Consider the following 22,653-nt stretch of genomic DNA (forward strand, 5'->3'; position numbering starts at 1 on the left):
TCAGACAGACCTCTCTAAGTATTTGGTGTAGTCTGACACACACACACACACACACACACACACACACACACACACACACACACACACACACACACACACACACACACACACACAGTGGATATATATATATATATATATATATATATATATATATATACCGTAGGTAGACCGTAGGAACCGGTAAACCCTGCAACACAAGGGCTAAGGATGACCTGATTTACTCCCCACACCCACTGGCCAAAGGGGGCATGGCTGCCCTCTACTGTAGTTGTCAATGTTGTACCTTGAGAGTGACAAAATAATTATCACTTTATCTGAACCGAATTTAATAATAATAATAATAATAATAATAATAATAATAATACATCAGATTTATATAGTGCTTTTCCTAGTGCTCAAAGACGCTTTACAATACACAATAAAACAACTTTAATAGAGAAAAAATAAAGAAATAAGAGAGAGAAATGTACTTCATGGTTGAAAGCAAAGCTAAAGAGGTGGGTTTTGAGGGCTTTTTTGAAGGATGACAGAGTGTCTGCCTGACGGATATGGCTGGGGAGGGCGTTCCAGAGGGTGGGGGCGGCTGCAGTGAAGGCCCTGTCACCCCGGGTCCAGAGCTTGGTTTTGATGGGTTGGAGGAGGTTAGCGTCTGCGGACCAGAGACGGCGGGTAGGCGTGTGGTGGTGAAGGAGGTCGGAGACGTAGGGTGGGGCCAGGTTGTCGAGGGCTTTGAAGGTGATGAGTAATATTTTGAAATGAATCCTGTGTCTGATGGGGAGCCAGTGGAGATCGTGGAGGATGGGGGTGATGTGGTCGGATCATTGTAGCTATATTCAGGTTATATTCTACAGTACAGATTGTGAAGGCCTGAAGGTGTTTAACTAATTGGATCTTGCTTCACCTCTGTCAGATTATCCAGAAACATGAGCAGTCTGGTGGAAGAGGATGTCGCTTCATCTTTCAACCAGTCGTCAGGCATCAACCGGTCGGATGGCAACATTCCGGCTCGCTGCAGTCCGGTCGACACCTCAGCTCTCCCCTTCTTCATGCTGGTCTCCATCCCGGTGTTCCTGGTGCGTTTCAACGCCTCCCCAAGGCTTCACACCAGACTCACTTCAATCTGAGATCAGATAGAAGTTTGTTACTGGCTTCACACCAGACTCACTTCAATCTGAGATCAGATAGAAGTTTGTTACTGGCTTCACACCAGACTCACTTCAATCTGAGATCAGATAGAAGTTTGTTACTGGCTTCACACCAGACTCACTTCAATCTGAGATCAGATAGAAGTTTGTTACTGGCTTCACACCAGACTCACTTCAATCTGAGATCAGATAGAAGTTTGTTACTGGCTTCACACCAGACTCACTTCAATCTGAGATCAGATAGAAGTTTGTTACTGGCTTCACACCAGACTCACTTCAATCTGAGATCAGATAGAAGTTTGTTACTGTTACTCCTCAACCTCAAAGCTCATCTGTCAGCGTCACTATGCATTTTTGAGAAATGGATCTGGATTCAATGGATTTAATGTTCACCAGCAAGTCCAGTCATAACAAATCAATAGGCCAATTTAATATCTTAAAGGAAAATACAAATATCTAGGACTTTTCAATGTTAAATGTTTTAATGGGATAAAAACTTGGTAAGAGCATCATGAGTTTGATTTCTATAATCAGTTTCAACTTCAATCAATTCAGAAAACCAAATTTAAATTCACTCATCTATTCTACTGGAACAAGTCTCATCACTTTCACTCTCATTTACACAAATACAAGATCTCATATGTCAAGACTTTAGAAACCTTTTCAAGTCCCACGTCACAGCGTTCTATCCATCTGGTGATGACCCATTGTGTCTTAGTGTTTTATGTGACATATTTTAATTCCATGCTGTTTGGTGTGATGTTAATGTTAGTGATGTATACAGTAATCACTCTTGCACGTTTCTCCTGGTGGGACGATAAAGACTTGAACTTGATGAGTTTTGCTCTGCTGCCTCCCCAGGTGGGTCTGGTCCTAAACGGCTTGACCCTGAAGGTTTACTTCTGCCGCCCCTGGCAGCAGAAATCAAGCAGTATGATGGTCTACCTGAAGAACCTGGCGGCCGCAGACACGCTGCTCTGCTTCTCTCTCCCCCTTCGCATCGCCCACTACCCCAGAAGCTCCGTCGCGGTCTGGCACGTCTACTGCCACTTTGGCGCCCCGGTCTTCTACCTCAACATGTACGCCAGCATCCTGTTCATGGGATACATCGCCGCTAACAGGTAGGATCAAATGGATCAGACCAGCCTGTAACTGGCCGATCTCAGGTTTGATCTTGTGTGACACACGTGACTTGACCTGTTAGATACAGTTCAGCTAACCCTGCACTCCAAATAATGAAAACCTCCTCCATGATCTATGGAGAATCACCTAAAAATGTGTTTATGAATTTAACTCAGAATCACAATCAATCAGAATCACTTTTATTGCCACAATATGCAAGATTGAATACTAGGGATGGGTACGGAGACCCGGTACCAAACGGGCCCCGGTGCCGGATTTCTAGATACCATAGGCTCAATAAGCTTTCACGTTAACGGTTCTCTTATCGGTACTGGAGAAATTAAGAAAATAGATTTCCTATTAATTTGCTACATAAACGTTATCTTGCACATTTTATCTCACCAACTCCGTAAGACATGCAACGAGAAAATAAATATCTTGCTTTCTCTGAGACGAGACGAGAGAGATGCAGGGAGACTGTGGAGAGAGGGGAGGGGCGGGGCGGGCAGCACACACACATGCACACAGGACCCAGACTACCAGTCATTGTGGCTAAGCTAACTAGCAGGAGGGCTGCGTTGCTCCTTTCTACTGCACGCACACAGAAGAGAAGGGCATTCTTCTTCTTTTTTAAGATGATTTTTTGGGCATTTTTGCCTGTATTTAGATCGGACAGTATAGGCAGACAGGAAAGGTGGGGAGAGAGAGGGGATGACATGCGGCAAAGACCTCGGGTCGGATTCGAACCTGGGTCGGCCGTGCAAAGGACCGAGCCTCCATCGTACGTGTGCTACCAGGTGACGGCCCGGCCACATCTACGCGTCGTTTGACGCGGGCTGACGCTGCTGCCCATCCACTTTGTATTGGAACATGCTGCTCGACGCCTCGCAAAGCATGCTGGGAGACCAGACGATGCGTAGCAGGCTTGTGAAGCGACAGTGGGCAACAGAGGGGGCGGGGTGGAATTTGACAAAGTACAAAGCTAGCCAATTGAGCTCGTCCTAGGACCTATCCTACGCTTTTTCAAAGAAGCAAAGTAAATCTAGCAGCAGCTAGCTTGGGAGCTAGCTGCTGCTTCCGGATTTCCACGCCCACCAAGCACCGAGCATCAATACTGCCAAGCGTCAGCCCACGTCAAACGACGCGTAGATGTGGCTGCACCGTGAGCCACCAGGACGCACGTGAAGGGCATCTTCTCGTCTTACTATTGGGAATAAGGCAAATCATAAAATCTCCCCAAATCTTGGCGTGTTCCTTTAACACCTAGTTCCTCGTTGCGCGGCTCGCAATAATTTTGCGGCTCTAGAAGCTTTAGTTTGGCGGCTCGCAGCCGATATACATAATTCACTGTCAAAACTTGCTCAGACCGTTACTGTTGTGTAAAAAACTGCGGGGTAGCCAGGTTGCTACACTGCAACACTGCATCAACAAAGTGACTCTGAAGCAACGCCTTGCAGAGGGAGTTTCATTTCAGCGTCCTTGTAAACAGGGGAAAACTGAACACACCGGCCGCTTCACGCTTCCCTCAGTGAAGCGCTGCTTCTTAGATGCTTTTGGTGTGAACCAAGATGTAACACTTTTTAATCAGAAAACCAGACAAAACGGTATGGCTGATTTGTTCTCTACTTATCCTACTTTTCTAATGCAGAGAGGTCTGCTTCACACAGCGCAGCCTATACGAGCAGGAGTAGTTTGTCTTTGCTACCGCGTTCGCTAGCAGACTGACAGACCCACGTCAGTTCACGCGTAGCATTTCCCCTTTCCGCCTTCAAAATAAAAGCATAAACTACTCTGTAATTCACTCAGAGCCTGCCTTCAGATAGGAAGCAACTCAATAAACTTTGCAGCAGATTCAAGAGTAGAATTTATTCAGCACTTTGTGGCCGTATTGCTTTTTATGTAGTCTATTTGTTTTGACTCTGTATGGAAGCATTTGATTAAAAAAGTGCAACCATTACAAATTTACTGTTATATCTTATTGTTTGTTACTTTTATTTATTTATTGATCCATCACATTAGACACTTTCTGATTATTAAAAATAGCATAACAGTAAAACATAGAATTCAGAAGTATATTTATGTATAATATATATATATATATATATATATATATATATGTATATATATATATATATATATGTATATATATATATATATATATATATATATATATATATATATATATATTTATATATAAAATGTGTGTATATATATATATATATATAATGTATATATATACTGTATATATATATTTCGAAAACACACAAAAAAGGTAGCCAGATGTGCTTGGTTGGGGTGACTTTTGGTGTTTTGTGGTAAACATGGCTCTCCTATTGACTTTGTCCTGCCAGTTCGGCTCTCATTGAAAAAATAGTGAGTATCACTAACGCATACCTGCCTCCTGTCCTCTCCGCTCTCCTCTTGCCAGGTATCTGAAGATTGTCCATCCTGTAGGAACTCACATCCTGCAGAGGGTGCGGGCTGCCTACATCATCTCCACAGTGACCTGGGTGTCTCTTCTTGCTTCAACGGGCTTCTACATCATCCCTTTGTTCCTGACCGAGCCATCTCTGACCTCTGTCACCAGCATGGCAAGCTGTGAAGCCCTGCACAGCACAGAGCTCAGCCTGCTCCACAAGATCGGCCAGAGCATCTTCATCATCCTCTTCTTCTCTGTCCTCATCGCCCTGGTCTTCTTCTACTCCAGCACCTCCCACAGGTAGGGATGTGTGACGATAACCGCAATACCATGATATCAAGCAACGTTAGGGTTGTCCTACAACCCATGTTTTACGAGTGAGAACGTGGATTCTCACATAATCCTGCTTCAGCAGTGCTGAACCTGAATGCCTCTCTTTTTCCTTTAAAAAAAGACCTTTAGAAGCACCCAGGTGCACCGTGCAGTGAGAGTGACCTCCCTGGCCGGATTGGCGCAGGTCATGTCTTTGACACGTGGGTGGCTGCGCCAATCAAAGGCCAAGGTGTGCCAGGATGCTGTCAGGGCATCGTGCACGCTAGTGAGAGTCTACATCATCCCTTTGTTCCTCACTAGCGCGCGCGATGCCTAGTTATGAAAAAAATAATTACATGTTTACTATTTTTTCTATTTTCCAATTTTGTATTTTATGTATCGGATGTTGACTGTATTTACTCTGTGCTCCTCTAATTAGCGAGTCAGGCCACTTGCCATTGGCTACGGGCCAGCCATATTCTATTGACTGACAGCAGCTGAGTTCAATGTGTTGTCATTAGTCCTCTGCTTATATATATATATATATATATATATATATTGATTGATTGATTGATTGCTTTATTGCAGACTCATGGTCCATAGAAAAAACATACATACATAAATACATAGATACACACAAATAACATAAAAAATATACATTTCACTTTAAAAAAACAACTGGTCAAATAAAAAAACATTAAAATAAATTAATATGCAGGCTTTTAAGCCAATGTGCCCTGAGACTGGACGTATATCGAGTGCAGCTCTTGACTGGGTTAGTGAGAGCCACAATTATGCTGTTTCCAGACACATCCAGTCTACACATAAATTTGTACATGAGATTCCTCAGTACTGCCTGAAATGTGTTAACTCGTGCAGTAACAAACATCTCACTCGCACTGCACCATCGAGGTCTCTTGAGAATTATCCTCATAGCATCATTATATGCCACTTGTAGTTTCTGCAGGCTTGCTTTTTTGTAACTTGACCACAAGTGGGCAGTGTAAAGCGGAGTACAATAGGCTCTGAACAAAGTCACCTTTACATTATACGAACACATACTGAACTTACGTGCCAGGGTGTTTGCTTGTGCATACATTTGGCGGCACTGTCTATAAATATCATCATCATCAGTCATGTGTTCTGTGATAATATGTCCAAGATACTTTACCTTGCTGTTTACACAGAGATCATTATTGGACAACTTAAAATCAGGAAATATCTGATGCTTGTCCTCTTTGGTTCTACTGATTAATATGACACTCTTGCTGGCATTGTATTTTATATCATTTTCCAAGCCATACTCGGTGCATATTGCAAGGAGCTGCTGAAGACCAGCGCTACTCGGGCTGAGGACGGCCAAGTCATCTGCGTACATCAGATGGTTCACCAATGTATCGCCAATCATGCACCCAGTCTTACAGGCGTTCAGTCTCTTGGACAGGTCGTCAACATAAAGATTGAACAGAACAGGGGACAAAATCCCTCCCTGCCTGACCCCATTGCTTACCCTAAATGGGCCAGAATATATATATATATATATATATATATATATATATATTAGATTATCTATATATATTAGATAGATTTTTTTAAACATTTTAAAGTAAAACGCATGAATTTGGTGTACTTTGAGAAAGCTTAAGAGCAAAATTAAAAGGCTAGATCTATGAAGAACATGTCATCATTACTGTGCTGTGGGTTTACAATGACAAACTAAATTTCTCCCTATAGGTCAGGGATACTCAACTTGCTTTGCCACTTTTGTGAAATGATAGAAGGCGAGGGGCCAGTTAATAAACAAACAATATACATTTTTCTGTAGCGGATTGTAGGTTTTTGGGGTGTCAGCCGGAGTTTAGGCTGACAACGCACACCCGATAGTTAGTTAGGTTAAGTTAGTTAGGTTAAGTTAGTTAGGTTAAGTACATACATAAGTGCCTGGGTAGCGAGCGAGCAGATGGTGGTATTTGACAATTTAGCAGCTAAATCATAGATTATTGAAAGATATTCCATATTCCAGACTGAAATGCTATAACAGAAGTATTGGCCAGAATGACATGAACATTTATTGGACACTTATTCAGCGGGTATCTTGCATGTTGCGTTCAGGTGCACTGTAAAAAGGTCAACATCTTTTTGTGGCGGTCAAAATCCTTTTGTGGCGGCCCGCCACAAATTCCTTTATGTACTGTATGGGAAACACTGCTATTAATAAATTGGGCGCTATACTCCGGTGTGCGGATATCCTATACGACTTCTCTTCATTTTGTTTTTTGTGTCCAGCACCTGGCCTAAAGATAGGTTGGATGTGCACACATTTACTCCACTCCACAAAATAACTCTCATGCCTATGCTTACCCGCAGGCTGACGCTGACGCAGCGGAAGCAGCTGGGGCAAGCGTCATCTTCGGGCTCCAAGAAGCTCGCCAAGGCCCGCAGGAACATGCTGATATTGGTCACCATCTTCTGCGTCTGTTTCATCCCGTACCACCTGGTGCGTCTCCCCTATGCCTTCCTGAACAGGCGTTGCGCCTCGAGGCAGGCCTTCTTATACCTGAAGGAGGTGACCGTCGTGGTGTCGACTCTCAACATCTGCTTGGACCCGCTCATCAACTTAATCTTCTGCAAGACGTACCGGGCCCAACTGAAGCTGTAGAGAGGGTGTTCAGCGCCAAGAAGGCTGCCACTCGGGCCACTACGCAGGCAGGCACCACTCAGCTAGGCGCCTGATGAGGAGAGGAGGACCAGCGAGGGCCCGTCTGAGCGACCAGTGAGACCAGTGTTCTCCTGCCTGTAATAATTAGCAGCCGCGGCAGCTGGTATTGTTTGCACCTCGTGACTCAGTGTGTTTGTACGTATGTCTGTCTGTCTGATTTTGTCAGTGCAAGTCACAAGTCACGAAGCTTTGCAGCTGCACAGTTGACTTAAAAATGAAGGAGTGGGCCGGCCCCCCCAACATGACCGTGTCAGGCCTGGACTGGGACCAGAAAGTGGTCCTGGCATTTTTGGTCCAGACCGGCCCACCACAATCGGTCGGACACGACCCACCTGTCCTGTGTACACCATCCTGACGGTCCCCTTAAATAGCCCCCAAACGACTACAAAGCTGACTAGTGCCAGGGACAAGTGTAAGCCTGATCTGCTCTAATGTATACTAATGTAAACACACCTTTTATGCTGGAGAGCTACTCCACAGTGTTGGGGAAACGACATTAAAACTGTAGTTAAAAAAATTCTAATATGGGAATAATAGAGAGATATGATCCTAATTAATTGGTTGAGGTATGAAAAGTACACTTAGATGGACTATGTGCTCTTTTGTTATTATTGCACCACAACAACTCAGAATACAAGTGTGATTTGCTGTAATGTTTACAATATACATGTACAAATGTAAACACACCTTTTATGGTGGAGAGCTACTCCACAGTGTTGGGGAAACAAAATGAATCCTGTGGTTAAAAAAACGAATAATATGGGAATAATGTGAATATAGTTTGTAATTATCTACATACCTAAACTACATGAGACATGACCCAAGGTAGTTCACTACTGAAACGCAACTGAGACTTGAATGCAGTTAAACTACCACCGAACTAATCTACTGCCAATTGTAACATCTATCTATACTATATATAAAAGATCTATACTATATATAAAAGGGAGCTAGGGCTCTGTTTGTTGCTACATGCCTGAGTGCTTTCACACTGAGCCATTGTCATCGGATCACGGCGAATGAATGGAGAAACCCAGCGAGCGCAGAAAGCGGAAGTGCGAATTAGCATTAGGCTATATGGCCGGGCGCCATCTTGTGTGAAATAGGCCTTTTAGTGTCATTCCCCCCCTTTCCTCCCACTACAAACTGTTTTGCACATTGGCCCGATACACAGTGACATTATGTGCGTACTATTAGAACAGATTTGTAATCAAACGTAAGTAGCGATAGCTAGCAGAGCTCCTTGTGTCTTTCCAGCTGTTTCTGTTTGTCTCTTTCTATTCTATTATTGCAGCATCATTAAAGTTCTTTTGGGATTGGGAGGAATCAGTTTATAGTTTGCAGTGTTTCCCCTGGTGTGTGTGTGTGTGTGTGTGTGTGTGTGTGTGTGTGTGTGTGTGTGTGTGTGTGTGTGTGTGCGCGTGCGTGCGTGCGTGTGTGTGTGTGTGTGTGTGTGTTTCCCCTGGTTGGCATTGTCAGAGTGAATCTGTCTCAGTGCTTTATTGAAGGGCAGATAGTCCCTCACACGCCAGCCTCCCACACTGCCACAGTCGCTAATTAGGAGAGTTAGGACGTGGAATCTGAGGGGACCTCGCTCAGATTTTTTTAAATACACCATTTCCAGTATTGCACTTAGTACATTATGATGAGAAGTATATGAATGCCATCCCCTCGCCTCAACGCCAGACTCATCAGTCATTCTTCCTTCTATCATCTCGGCTGGGCGGCCCCTATAGCCACAAGATCGGCTAAATGGCTGCATGCGATATACACGTTATCAATTACAATAAAACTGTACCCACCTCCGAGACAATATTGTTGTCATCCAAGATGTGGGTGCCATGTCATTCCCAAATAGTGCGTCATTTCCAATACCTTCGGTGCCTGCTGCCCAGGTGGATGATCTGGTGAGAAAGGGCCTCTCTGTGTGGAGTTTGCATGTTCTCCCCGTGCCGTCCTGGGGTTTCCTCCATATATAACCCCCTCACTAAAAAACATGCAGAAAATGCTGCTGGGCTGACCATCGAGGACTTCATTCAAATTTTCATGAGGCTGTGTGATTATCCTAGAGGTCACAATAGGTCATTTTAGGTCACAATAGGTCATTTTATACAGTGAGGTAAAGTAATTTATTTTTTACCTCACTACAATGAAAGGGCTATTATGGGAACTATCATCATCACACATGCTGTACATTTGGGCTCATTGAATCCACAAGAGTCTCAGCTTTCCAGTGATACTCAATTGATGTAATCCCAAGACTGTTTAGGGACCCCAGTATGCAGAATAGAATAGGCAAAAATAACATATTTCATGCAAAGAAACTGTATGTTTTTTGTGTACCAAAAACGGCATGGGATTAGCATTAAGTGGGCATGTCTATAAAGGGAAAATCGTGGCTACCCATAGAAACCATTTCCATTCAGATATCTTGAGGGGAGAGGTCAAGAGACCCTTTTGCAATTTTGCAATGTCAGCTTTTCCATCGCCAAAATTTAGCCTAAATTCGGAGTGCTATATAGCCGGTCAGGTCACCAAAAACGGGGAGTGTCCCCAGAAATCGGGGACGTCTGCTCACCTTATCTTGCATCATTTTAATCCTAATGATCAAACACAGAGATAGATTCTGATTCCAACATTGAAAACCTCTGCAACACTTTCAAATAAAAATGTGCTTTCGCTGGCTTCCAGACATTTTGCTCCAGGGAGAGAGGAGTCCCCTCAGCAGTTGAGCTGTAATGCTGCAGCTGCACAGATCCATTTGGAGAAGCACACCTGCTTCGTTCAGCGGTGTCACTGCCCCCAATTCATCTGCATAAAGATGTCCGCCGCCCGCCTGCCCGCCCCCCTGCCCGGGCTCACAGGAGCCTCTTAGACATGCAGCACAGCTCTTCAGCGCCCAACTCCCCCACGGCCAGCAGCTCGGAAAACCCTCCTGAATAAATCTGATGCAAAGGTCTTCTCTCGTCACCTGCGACCTGTCTAATAAGGGAGACTCTCTGCTAAATTCAAGAGTCAAGCTTCATTTTAATAGCCATAGTGAGTAATTAGATCACAAACGAGGAGTTTGACTTAGTGCAAGTATGCAGTGCAGTGGTCACGTCAACAGCAGAAGATGGAGCAATACAGAAGACAATCTCAAATGATGAAGTGCAAAGTCAAAGGTATTTTAAAGTGACATATAATGGGGAGATACTGACCATGGATAATGTCCATAAATGGGGGGGGGGGGGGGCAGCTGTGTTTAGGGGGCATCTGGTGGGGTGATGAAGCCCTGATTTGTGGGGGGCTTTCGGGTCATGTGTTTTTGTATGTATTGTTTGTATTGCATAGATGTTCTATGTTGGAACCTGGCTTATGTGCTACTGATTTTTTGGGCTGGCTGTGTGGTCATTAAAGTATCGAATCAAATCGAATCTAAAGTCTCACTGAAGAGGCGAATGGCAGTTGGGAAGAAACTGTCCCTGTGTCGAGAGGTTCTGGTACTGCCAGACATCAGTCTTCTGCCATGCATGGGGAAGGACCCTGAAGAGTTTATGTGAGACCGCTTTAGCATCCTGGCAGTGTGTTAGGTCCTGAATGGACGGCAGGCTGCACCTGACCACCTTTTCAGTGCGGCGGGTGATGCGCTGCATTCTGGAGATGTCCTTGCGGGCAGCAGCAGCTTATCCGACGGTGATGGAGGAGGTGAGGATACGAAGAGACGGCAAAATGAAACGAGCCCCCACCCCCTCCTCTGTAGCATCCTCTCCTCCTGTTTGTAGTAATGAGATGTTTGCTTATTAACAGGGCATCTACAGCTGGTGATGCTGATTGCCTGCAATAGTCGACAAGATGTGACATTTGAGATTTCACCTACAGAACACCGGCACTGACGTGACTTGATTTGACATTCAGCAGTGTGTTATTAACTTATTACCGCTGTAGTGAAGTGGAAGGATGAGATGTTGTGATGTAAAACTAAACTAAAAACTAAAACTAGGTGTGAAGAAAAACATTTTAGCTAACGGAGATAAAAAAAAAAAAAAAGCAACCTAAAGAAAAAAGAAAAAGATATGATATTGTGTAGCCTAATTCCAAAACGAATTAAAATAAAATTATACAGAAAAATCTCAAACCCACTGTGGAAACTAACTCAAACAAAACTGAATTGAAAACACAAATTAAAAACAAAAAAATAAACATGAATGTAAAAATACAAAACTCTAATAACTGGTAATTTGGTTGTACAGATCGATCCCAAAGAGATTTCAGTTGATCAGATTTTGATGTGGATGTGGTGGATGTGCATTTCCACTATAAGACCACTATTGTTCTTAGCCATAACTACAGTATTATGATGTTGTGTTGCTAATGGGAAATGAGTGCGATATGAATGTTCAGTTGAAGAGGAAGGTGACATGTGACATCCAGACGTACAAGTCAGCTTCTCAGGAGCGTTGCATTCATGTGCTATTTTGTTAGAAAATCAAACAGTAAAGCCAAACTATATCTTCCAAAAGTGACTAATTTCCATGTTGACAATTAAAAAAAGAATTACTCGACTAGTCTATAACACTCAGAAAACACGTTATCTTGCTGAACACAAAGTTCGCCATCTCATAAACTTTTGTTAACCTGGTTAACCACATACCTTATTTCAGGTATTTAACCAAAATTCCCATAAAAGAAAATCCCATTGACTTTCAGACGAAGGAACCAGGAAGTGCAGAGACTTCTGGGTTGGCCTATAAAAATATGTCATCCCTGCGGTAGCTAGTCTGTTATCTGAGGTTCTGAGCTAAGTTGTGGGTCTGTCAGGGATATACAGAACCAATGTGTCAGGGATATACAGAACCAATGTGTCAGGGATATACAGAACCAATGTGGGTCTGTCAGGGATATACACAACCAATGTGGGTCTGTCAGGGATATACAGAACCAATGTCTGTGTTTTCATTGTTTCATTGTGATTAGGAGTGTTTTACCCCACACACTAATTCCATTAACAACACACACACACAGACACAGACACAGACACAGACACAGACACAGACACAGACACACACACACACAGACACAGACACAGACACTTGTCTGAGCCCTCTGGCTTGCCTTAGTTTCTCTCCGTGTTGCAGCGGCGCCGGTGTTATTCTGCTTCTTGCTGTGTTTTGTTGTCAGAGGGATACGGAGCATTATCTTCTGAATGATTTCTTTGATGTTTCTGCCAAGTCGCTCAGAGCCAGAGGGACTTCTCCTGCTGCATCTTCTGTTGTGGAGTTGCTAAGAAAGCCCCAATTATGCTGCTCTCGACGCCGCTGAACCTGCAGCTCCATTCACTTTCCATCCAACAGGCCCTCCAAGGAGGCGCCGCAGCGACCCGGCAGCAGATAGCTGCTGTGATACAAGCTGGACCGTGACATTTTGAAGCAAGGCCGAGGATAGTGCTTTGTCCTCCCACTGGAGGGAGCCTGTCCTGCTATAAATGCATGCACTTACAGCAGGGATGGGCAACTTTGATGATAGAGAGGGCCACAAAAAATGTCCTCGCTACCAGAGGGCCAGATTTTGCTGAGGGATGGGGGCCGAACGGCGCCGGCGCAAAAAAATTGGGGCATTTGAAGTCTGGTTTAGAGGAATAACTCATTTTAAATTAACAGTTGTGATGTCATTATTCAGTCTTAACCACCAATATTTGATCCTTTTCTCACTCACTCCTATGTCACCACCTGCTCTCCCTGCAGGGCTTGAAATTAACTTTTTTGACCACCTGCCAATATGGCTGCTAGATTTTAAAGTTACCAGCCAATTAGAATTTCCACTAGCCAAAATGTTTTTCTTGAAATAAACCAGAATATGAATGGGTTAATTCATGCACAAGTATCAGTAAGTGGCCCGGGATTCTCAAAGCCTGTGTTGTCACACAAACAAAAATGCACTCTTGAAGCTAAATAAATCCAAAACCAATGAGTTAATTATCTAAATTTCGACTTCAATGTAGAACAGTAATTTCTTACACATGAGATTACTTTTAGCCTTTTAGTCATACAGATTATTGAAAGATATTCCATATTCCAGCCTGAAATGTTATAACAGAAGTGGAGTATTGGCCAGAATGATATGAACATTTGGACACTTATTCAGCGGGTATCTTGCATGTTGCGTTCACATGCACTGTATTTTTATTATTTTTTCGCAATTCCAGCGCGGGCCACACAGGGGGCGCTCGCGGGCCACCAGTTGCCCACCCCTGACTTACAGTATAGCACTGTAAGGGGCTTTAGATAAAGATGAAAGATGGACCAACACAGTCATTCTGACGCTGTTGTCTCTGTATCTGTGCAGAGCAGAGATCATTACTGGGATTTAGTCTTATAAAAACCATGCCGCTCACTAAACATGCTAAACATGCTTCAACATAGCCTCAGGTTTAAGATGTTGTCAGCGAGACATACTGTAGCCTACATCTTCCAACGTCAGCTTGACGAGGGGGTCAGCAGGGGGGTCCCCAACAAAATGAGTCAATTGTGTGTGTTCACGTATGATTTCAATGAGTAGACGTTAGCCCAAGGAGAGAATGAGAGATGGTAGTGCATATACTTGGACCGCTCCAGTCGACCCCTGACTGGACCGGGCCCGGACACCAACTGGCCCCGGTCCAGTCCAGTCCTGGTCTGGGCCTGTAAAAGCTTCCAATCCTCAGCAGACCAACGATCCAAGCTTTAAAGGGCACGTCCGATGTGTGGCTTTGAGGTGGAGACCTCAGGGGGAAGTCGCTCCAGCACAAAGCCCGTTCAGCTGCTCGTTATTCTGCGCACATACCCCCCCCCCCACCCCCTCTCTCTTATTCTCTCTCTCAGTATTGTCATTCTCTCTCAGCTTTGAGGACGAGGCTGGCTGCTGGCATGTTCCTCACCACTACTGATACATTCCAAACGCTTGAGAGCTGTCTGTCAGGAATAGATCTGGCAAATGACGGCAATTTGAACAAAGCTGTCCTCACATCTCCTCCTCTCTTGCTCTGGCTTCTCACATGTGTTTCTCCTGGGGATTCGGCAGGACATGAATTCTAATAAAGCTGGAAACATGGACATCCAAAGTTCTAAATGTCTTTGAGGGCCACATATATGTGTCAAAGGTCTGTATAGGTGAATAGGCAAAGCAAGGCACTGACACTGCAAAGGTTGGGTGTTTGATTCCCTCCAGGGCCACCACCCATGTCACACATTTCTCTATTCTTCTTGACATAGTTGCAGCTAGCCTCATGGTGTGTCTCTTTGCTCCTTTCTGGCATTTTAAAATTGGATTGATTGGCCTATGGGGGTCGCCACAATGTTGCTTTGCTTTTTACTGATTGGCCCAGAAGGGAACTGCGAGTGCCAACTTCCTGTTACATTTAACTGAGAGAGAAGCATTGACCTGACTGAAATATGATCAATAATAGATAGAATATAGAATATTTATATTGTCTAGCTGAAACCAACCCCATTGCTTGTAAGTACTGTTGTGTTATAGTGCTGTTTTGGTATTGATGTGCGATGTATTCTAGGGCCTGCACGATATGATGGAAATCTGCGATGTGCGACAGCATTGTTCAATGTTGCGATAACAATAATGACTTGCAATAAATAAACAAATATTGAAGTATGTATATTAGCTATACAGTTCCTATGTTCTTCTGCTTTAATACTGCTAACATAGACCCCAAACATTGAATAGCCTATGCCCACAAGCATGTTACCGGCTCAAGCCGAAACTACACACAGCGTGTTTGGGCTTTGGCGGAGGGGCGGCGCCCACCGCTACGAGGGGTAAGGTGTGCGCTGGATTTACTACACAAAACTAAACCATTGCATGCTGAGTGTGAATGCATGGCGCGTGTACATACAATTATTTTTGTTATTAATTGCATTTCAGGTCAGTATTTGCGCATATTCATATCGCGATGACGATGAAAAAAATATGATTTATCGGGCAGCCCTAACGTATTCTCATGAAACATTCGTATATCTTAAGAAAACTTTCAGTCTCATGCATTAACCTACGAATGCCCAACGCCCTATCCCTCTCATCATGTGTCTGTTGTGTTTAGATCACAGCATCATCATGTGTCTGTTGTGTTTGGATCACAGCATCATCATGTGTCTGTTGTGTTTAGATCACAGCATCATCATGTGTCTGTTGTTCTGTTTAGATCACAGCATCATCATGTGTCTGTTGTGTTTGGATCACAGCATCATCATGTGTCTGTTGTGTTTAGATCACAGCATCATCATGTGTCTGTTGTGTTTAGATCACAGCATCATCATGTGTCTGTTGTTCTGTTTAGATCACAGCATCATCATGTGTCTGTTGTGTTTGGATCACAGCATCATCATGTGTCTGTTGTTCTGTTTAGATCACAGCATCATCATGTGTCTGTTGTGTTTAGATCACATCATCATCATGTGTCTGTTGTGTTTGGATCACAGCATCATCATGTGTCTGTTGTGTTTGGATCACAGCATCATCATGTGTCTGTTGTTCTGTTTAGATCACAGCATCATCATGTGTCTGTTGTGTTTAGATCACATCATCATCATGTGTCTGTTGTGTTTGGATCACATTATCATCATGTGTCTGTTGTGTTTGGATCACAGCATCATCATGTGTCTGTTGTGTTTAGATCACAGCATCATCATGTGTCTGTTGTGTTTAGATCACATCATCATCATGTGTCTGTTGTGTTTGGATCACATCATCATCATGTGTCTGTTGTGTTTGGATCACAGCATCATCATGTGTCTGTTGTGTTTGGATCACAGCATCATCATGTGTCTGTTGTTCTGTTTAGATCACAGCATCATCATGTGTCTGTTGTGTTTAGATCACATCATCATCATGTGTCTGTTGTGTTTAGATCACATCATCATCATGTGTCTGTTGTGTTTGGATCACAGCATCATCATGTGTCTGTTGTGTTTAGATCACAGCATCATCATGTGTCTGTTGTGTTTAGATCACATCATCATCATGTGTCTGTTGTGTTTAGATCACAGCATCATCATGTGTCTGTTGTGTTTAGATCACATCATCATCATGTGTCTGTTGTGTTTAGATCACATCATCATCATGTGTCTGTTGTGTTTGGATCACAGCATCATTATGTGTCTGTTGTGTTTGGATCACAGCATCATCATGTGTCTGTTGTGTTTGGATCACAGCATCATCATGTGTCTGTTGTGTTTGGATCACAGCATCATCATGTGTCTGTTGTTCTGTTTAGATCACAGCATCATCATGTGTCTGTTGTGTTTAGATCACAGCAACATCATGTGTCTGTTGTTCTGTTTAGATCACAGCATCATCATGTGTCTGTTGTTCTGTTTATATCACAGCATCATCATGTGTCTGTTGTGTTTAGATCACATCATCATCATGTGTCTGTTGTGTTTAGATCACAGCATCATCATGTGTCTGTTGTGTTTAGATCACATCATCATCATGTGTCTGTTGTGTTTAGATCACATCATCATCATGTGTCTGTTGTGTTTAGATCACATCATCATCATGTGTCTGTTGTGTTTAGATCACAGCATCATCATGTGTCTGTTGTGTTTGGATCACAGCATCATCATGTGTGTTAGGATGACGTCATCATTCCTACTTTGACGTCGTCATTCCTACTATGATGTCATCAATCACTGATGATGTCATGATTCATAAGCATCTTTCATGCCTTTCGCTGGTGATGTCATAACACAGGTGATCTATAAGGGCCTGTTCCTGCAGGTCCTCGCCAGTGATTCATAATCTAAAGTCTCATCAAGGATCATGCCAATCTCTGCAATCTCTGCAACCGTTCCCAAAACCTCGAACAGTGCAGCCCCAGCCATCAAGTTCCACAACACCCCAGCTTCATCAACTACCCGCGAATAGATCCACACGTCTAACACCGATCCTGACAGTATGAATCACTCAGAAATGGATCTAGCGGGCAAATTTCTCACCCCAATCAAGGAGGAGGCCCCCAATCACTCTAAAGCGGATCTAGCGGACACACTTCCGCCAGTCAAGGAGGAAGCTCCCGAGACCCCAGTTTTCCCGCCGGCCACGTCAGGTGGTCCACCGGACGACACCTTCCAAACAGCACTGATTTCTACTATTTCTGGCCTGGGCGCGCGACTCGCGGAGATGCGACGGGAGCAGGCGCTCCTCGATGACATCCTTCGGGACGTGCTCGACGGCCAGAGGGAGGCAGCTTTCAAGGCTTCAAGCTTTCAAGGCCGGCTGGATCGTCTCGACGGGCTAGGCCCCCAGGGCGTCATTCCGCAGTCTCAGCTGGATATCTCCACTCATCCTGATATCTCCACTCATCCTGATGTCTCCACTCATCCCATCACGTTCGGAGACTTGCCGACAATACTTGAGCTGATTGCCCAGCAGGAAAAAGCAATCCAGGCGCTGGTTTCCAGGGCCGATGATCGGGACGCCCTCCTGGTTAGCACAATCCAGAATATAGCCTCCACTGCCCAGGATCAGCTCGCCCTCCTGGCGAGCAGGCTAGATCGTCTCGACGGGGTAGGCCCCCAGGGTGCCATTCCGCAGCCTTCTGCCCCTCCTGCCCCAGCTTCCGAGCGCGCCGTCGTTCCGGAGGTTTCCAGACCTTCCAGACCTGCTTCTAGCTCTGCCTCTCGGCCGCCTCCAGCTGCTAAGGGCATATTCTGGGGGGGAGTTCGCGTCATCCCGGAGCAGGGGCAGCCGGCCGACATCCGTACCAGCAGCCATCTGTACCGTGATCTGACCGGCAGGGTTCGCATCACACCAGAGGAGAGGCAGCGCCGTTTGGACACCCGGAGCTGCCTGTACTGTGGTCGAGCCGGGCATTACCTCTCCTCCTGCTCCCGGCGTCCAGTAAGTGGTCCCACCGCTCGCCGGCCCGTGGTACTCTCAGTGGATCAAGACTCTACGTGTCCAGCCGAAAGATCTGTACGGTTGGGTAGCGCTCCCTGCAGGACCCAGGAGTGGCAGTGTGTCTCCAAGAGGGTTAACGAGTTGGAGAGGACTGTCGACCGTCTCATTGGGGAGTTCAATCGCTGCCTGCAGATCGGCTCCGTCCCCCCGCAGGGGGCCTCCGAGTCTGCTGGCCCTGAGGCACAACCTGAGGCACAACCTGTGGACCTGCCCCTCGCCGAGTCTGAACCTGTACCTGAGGCACAACCTGTGGACCTTCCCCTCGCCGAGTCTGAACCCGTACCCCAGCAGCAGCCAATTCCTGTCCTTGACCAACACGTAGGTTCCAGCTTCATGCTGGGAGGTTCCCGTAGTGTCGTCAGCCCTCGGTCAAGAGCAAGAAGAAATAAGAGGCGTTTAAAGGAGGAGACGGTGGGTGACCCCCCCAAACTACAGGTCGGGAGGGCAGGCCTCGCTGAGTCAGATCCCCCTGTGGCTCTGCCTTCGGTGACGGCGGCATTTGACCCTTTTGATGGTCTCCAGCCTCCCGTGTTTGGATCGTGCCCCGGGGGATGGCCGGCCCCAGAGGATCCACCGGACCCGGTGGAGGTTCTATCTACGTATCGGTCCATCTATGGGTTCGATATCCTGTATTAGGGAGGAGCACCTCCACTGTCCTACACCCCCTTTGGGGTCTGACCACCTGCATCTAACCACCTGCTGAAGAGCACCTCACTCTCTTACACCCCCTTTGGGGCCTAACCACCTGCGTCTAACCACCTGCGGAAGAGCACCTCCACCAGAACCTACGGATTTTTTGTCTCCCAGATGCCATCCTTGATGGCCTCATTGGACGCCAGGTGACGTCCGTTGAGGGGAGGGTACTGTTAGGATGACGTCATCATTCCTACTTTGACGTCGTCATTCCTACTATGATGTCATCAATCACTGATGATGTCATGATTCATAAGCGTCTTTCATGCCTTTCGCTGGTGATGTCATAACACAGGTGATGTCATATTCACATCTATAAGGGCCTGTTCCTGCAGGTCCTCGCCAGTGATTCATAATCTAAAGTCTCATCAAGGATCATACCAATCTCTGCAATCTCTGCAACCGTTCCCAAAACCTCGAACAGTGCAGCCCCAGCCATCAAGTTCCACAACACCCCAGCTTCATCAACTACCCGCGAATAGATCCACACGTCTAACACCGATCCTGACAATGTGTCTGTTGTGTTTAGATCACATCATCATCATGTGTCTGTTGTGTTTAGATCACATCATCATCATGTGTCTGTTGTGTTTAGATCACATCATCATCATGTGTCTGTTGTGTTTAGATCACATCATCATCATGTGTCTGTTGTGTTTAGATCACATCATCATCATGTGTCTGTTGTGTTTGGATCACAGCATCATCATGTGTCTGTTGTGTTTAGATCACATCATCATCATGTGTCTGTTGTGTTTAGATCACAGCATCATCATGTGTCTGTTGTGTTTAGATCACAGCATCATCATGTGTCTGTTGTGTTTAGATCACAGCATCATCATGTGTCTGTTGTGTTTAGATCACATCATCATCATGTGTCTGTTGTGTTTAGATCACAGCATCATCATGTGTCTGTTGTGTTTAGATCACATCATCATCATGTGTCTGTTGTGTTTAGATCACATCATCATCATGTGTCTGTTGTGTTTAGATCACAGCATCATCATGTGTCTGTTGTTCTGTTTAGATCACAGCATCATCATGTGTCTGTTGTGTTTAGATCACAGCATCATCATGTGTCTGTTGTGTTTAGATCACAGCATCATCATGTGTCTGTTGTGTTTAGATCACAGCATCATCATGTGTCTGTTGTGTTTAGATCACATCATCATCATGTGTCTGCAGTGATGGGCAAGCTACTTGGAAAATGTAGTAAGCTAAGCTATCAGTTACTCTCGATTAAATATAGCTAAACTACATTGAAGCTATCCCCAGAGAAATGTAGCAAGCTAAGCTACGAGCAACATGACAAAAGCAGCTTGCTACATCAAAGCTACTTTTTTAAGTTTGTTGCTGATATGACTTCGCCAGCACATGACATATTTTGCCCTACCCTTAACCAATCGTCAGTCTTCATTGCCTAAACCCAACCCAATCAGAGGCAGAGTAGTGCCGGGTCTTGCTGCAAGAGAGGCAAGGATGCTAAAAACAACACTTGTTGTCTGTCATAATGGAACTGGAAGTGCTTTATTGGCTACACAGGCACACTTGACATATGCAATGTCTCCTCCTGTTTAATCCAAACCGCAGCAGAAATCTCCACTGCATGCTTTGCTCATGGATTTTCTCTGGCGAGTAGCTTGTAGCTTTTGCGGGAAGCTACAAGCTACTTGGGTCTATAAATAGCTTAGCTACTGAAAAGTAGTTGGTACTTGGTTCAAAAGTAGTGAAGCTACCACCAAGCTACTGAGAAATGTAGTTAAGCTATGTAGCTTCGCTACTTGTAGCAAGCTACTGCCCAACACTGTGTGTCTGTTGTGTTTAGATCACAGCATCATCATGTGTCTGTTGTGTTTAGATCACATCATCATCATGTGTCTGTTGTAGGGGTGTCAAAAATAATCGATTATAAGATGCATCGCGATGCGGACGTGCACGATTCTGCATCGATTAACAAATATCAAAAATCGATTATTAACACGTTGAGTGCCAAGGACGAGATATCTCGTCTTACATAATCCAACCGTTGAGTGCCAAAGACGAGATATCTCGTCTTACATAAACATTTTTTTTTTTTGACGGTGGGACATCAATCAACCCCTTTTACGTCTTCTATACCACTATTGGAGGAAGAGAATGTGTATAATCTATTTTACCGACCACTAAGTGGCGACAGTTCTCTCCATACAGAGAGAAAGCCGAGCAAAAAACAGCCACGGGTCCGCTGGAGAAAGCCATTCTAATTTTCAAGGAAATAGCTGGGCGAAAACTCTTTCGATTTCACACACACACACACACACACACACACACACACACACACACACACACACGCGCGCGCACACACACACACTCGAGTACCTTTGCGCATAAATAAGACCAGAATCGCAAAAGCTTCTTCAAAGCTCTCAGCCGACACCTCAAGAAACGAACGAGCCGGTTTTACAGTAAGCCAGACTGCCCGAGAGCCGCCAGCAGCAGCAGCCCAGAGGAGCAGCAGCAGCAGCAGCAGCAGCAGAGCGGAGTAGGCTGCCTCAAGATTGGAAGAAGGGGATCGCGAAGGAATTTCTCTCCCGTGTCTAACCCCCCCCCTCGCCTCTCCTCTCCTCTTCCCCGCTCCTGCGATTCCGTTCTCTTTTTTTGGGATCTGTGAGGCAACAGAAACTCGCCTGTGACAAAACACTGCAAAGCCACACCTACGGAGGGAGGAGTTTGGAGAGACACACACACACACACACACACACACACACACACACACACACACACACACACACACACACACACACACACACACAAAACAGTATACAGACTTGCCCAAGGGCACCCATAATCACAGGCACGTGAGGTGGTTCTAAAAATCCATTTATCTCAAAACTCTCTGAAAATCTCTGAAACCATGCTGTACTCAACGGCTAATATCTACATAACTACTAACTCTACAAACGAACTCTTTTAGACAGAGAAAGCACACATTCTATTAGTTCTTTTTAGATGATTGGTGTTCACAAAGTCTTAACAGAAAAGAATCCTCGGCTCTTGTAAAATGAGCCAGAATCCTCAAAAAAAAAACCTGGCACAACTTACCTACAGCATTGAAAAAACGGCTGGCACTCAATGTGTTAAAAAAAAAAAATAAATAAATAAAATAAAATAAAATAAAATAGAATGTAAGTACATGCAGTTGTTTATTTTAATTATGGATCATAATACAATGCAATTCCAAATGCACTTTTATTTTAAAAGTAGCCACACAGTGAGAAAAAAGAAAGTGAGAAAAAATAAATCATGTATTGCGGAAAAAGTGATGCATCGAT

The 22,653-nt window shown here is 44.7% G+C and overlaps 1 protein-coding gene across 1 annotated transcript; it reads left to right on the forward strand.

The window, feature by feature from the left end:
• Nucleotides 1-923: 923 nt before the first annotated feature.
• Nucleotides 924-7,657, forward strand: LOC310790241 (P2Y purinoceptor 14-like; the record flags this gene model as incomplete). Its single annotated transcript, XM_083651910.1, has 4 exons — nt 924-1,073; nt 2,007-2,266; nt 4,696-4,986; nt 7,366-7,657. The coding sequence occupies 4 exons, from the start codon at nt 924-926 to the stop codon at nt 7,655-7,657; spliced, it is 993 nt and encodes a 330-aa protein (XP_083508036.1).
• Nucleotides 7,658-22,653: the final 14,996 nt, after the last annotated feature.

Source organism: Poromitra crassiceps (assembly GCF_964638095.1).
Source record: "Poromitra crassiceps genome assembly, chromosome: 15".
Lineage (NCBI taxonomy): Eukaryota > Metazoa > Chordata > Actinopteri > Beryciformes > Melamphaidae > Poromitra > Poromitra crassiceps.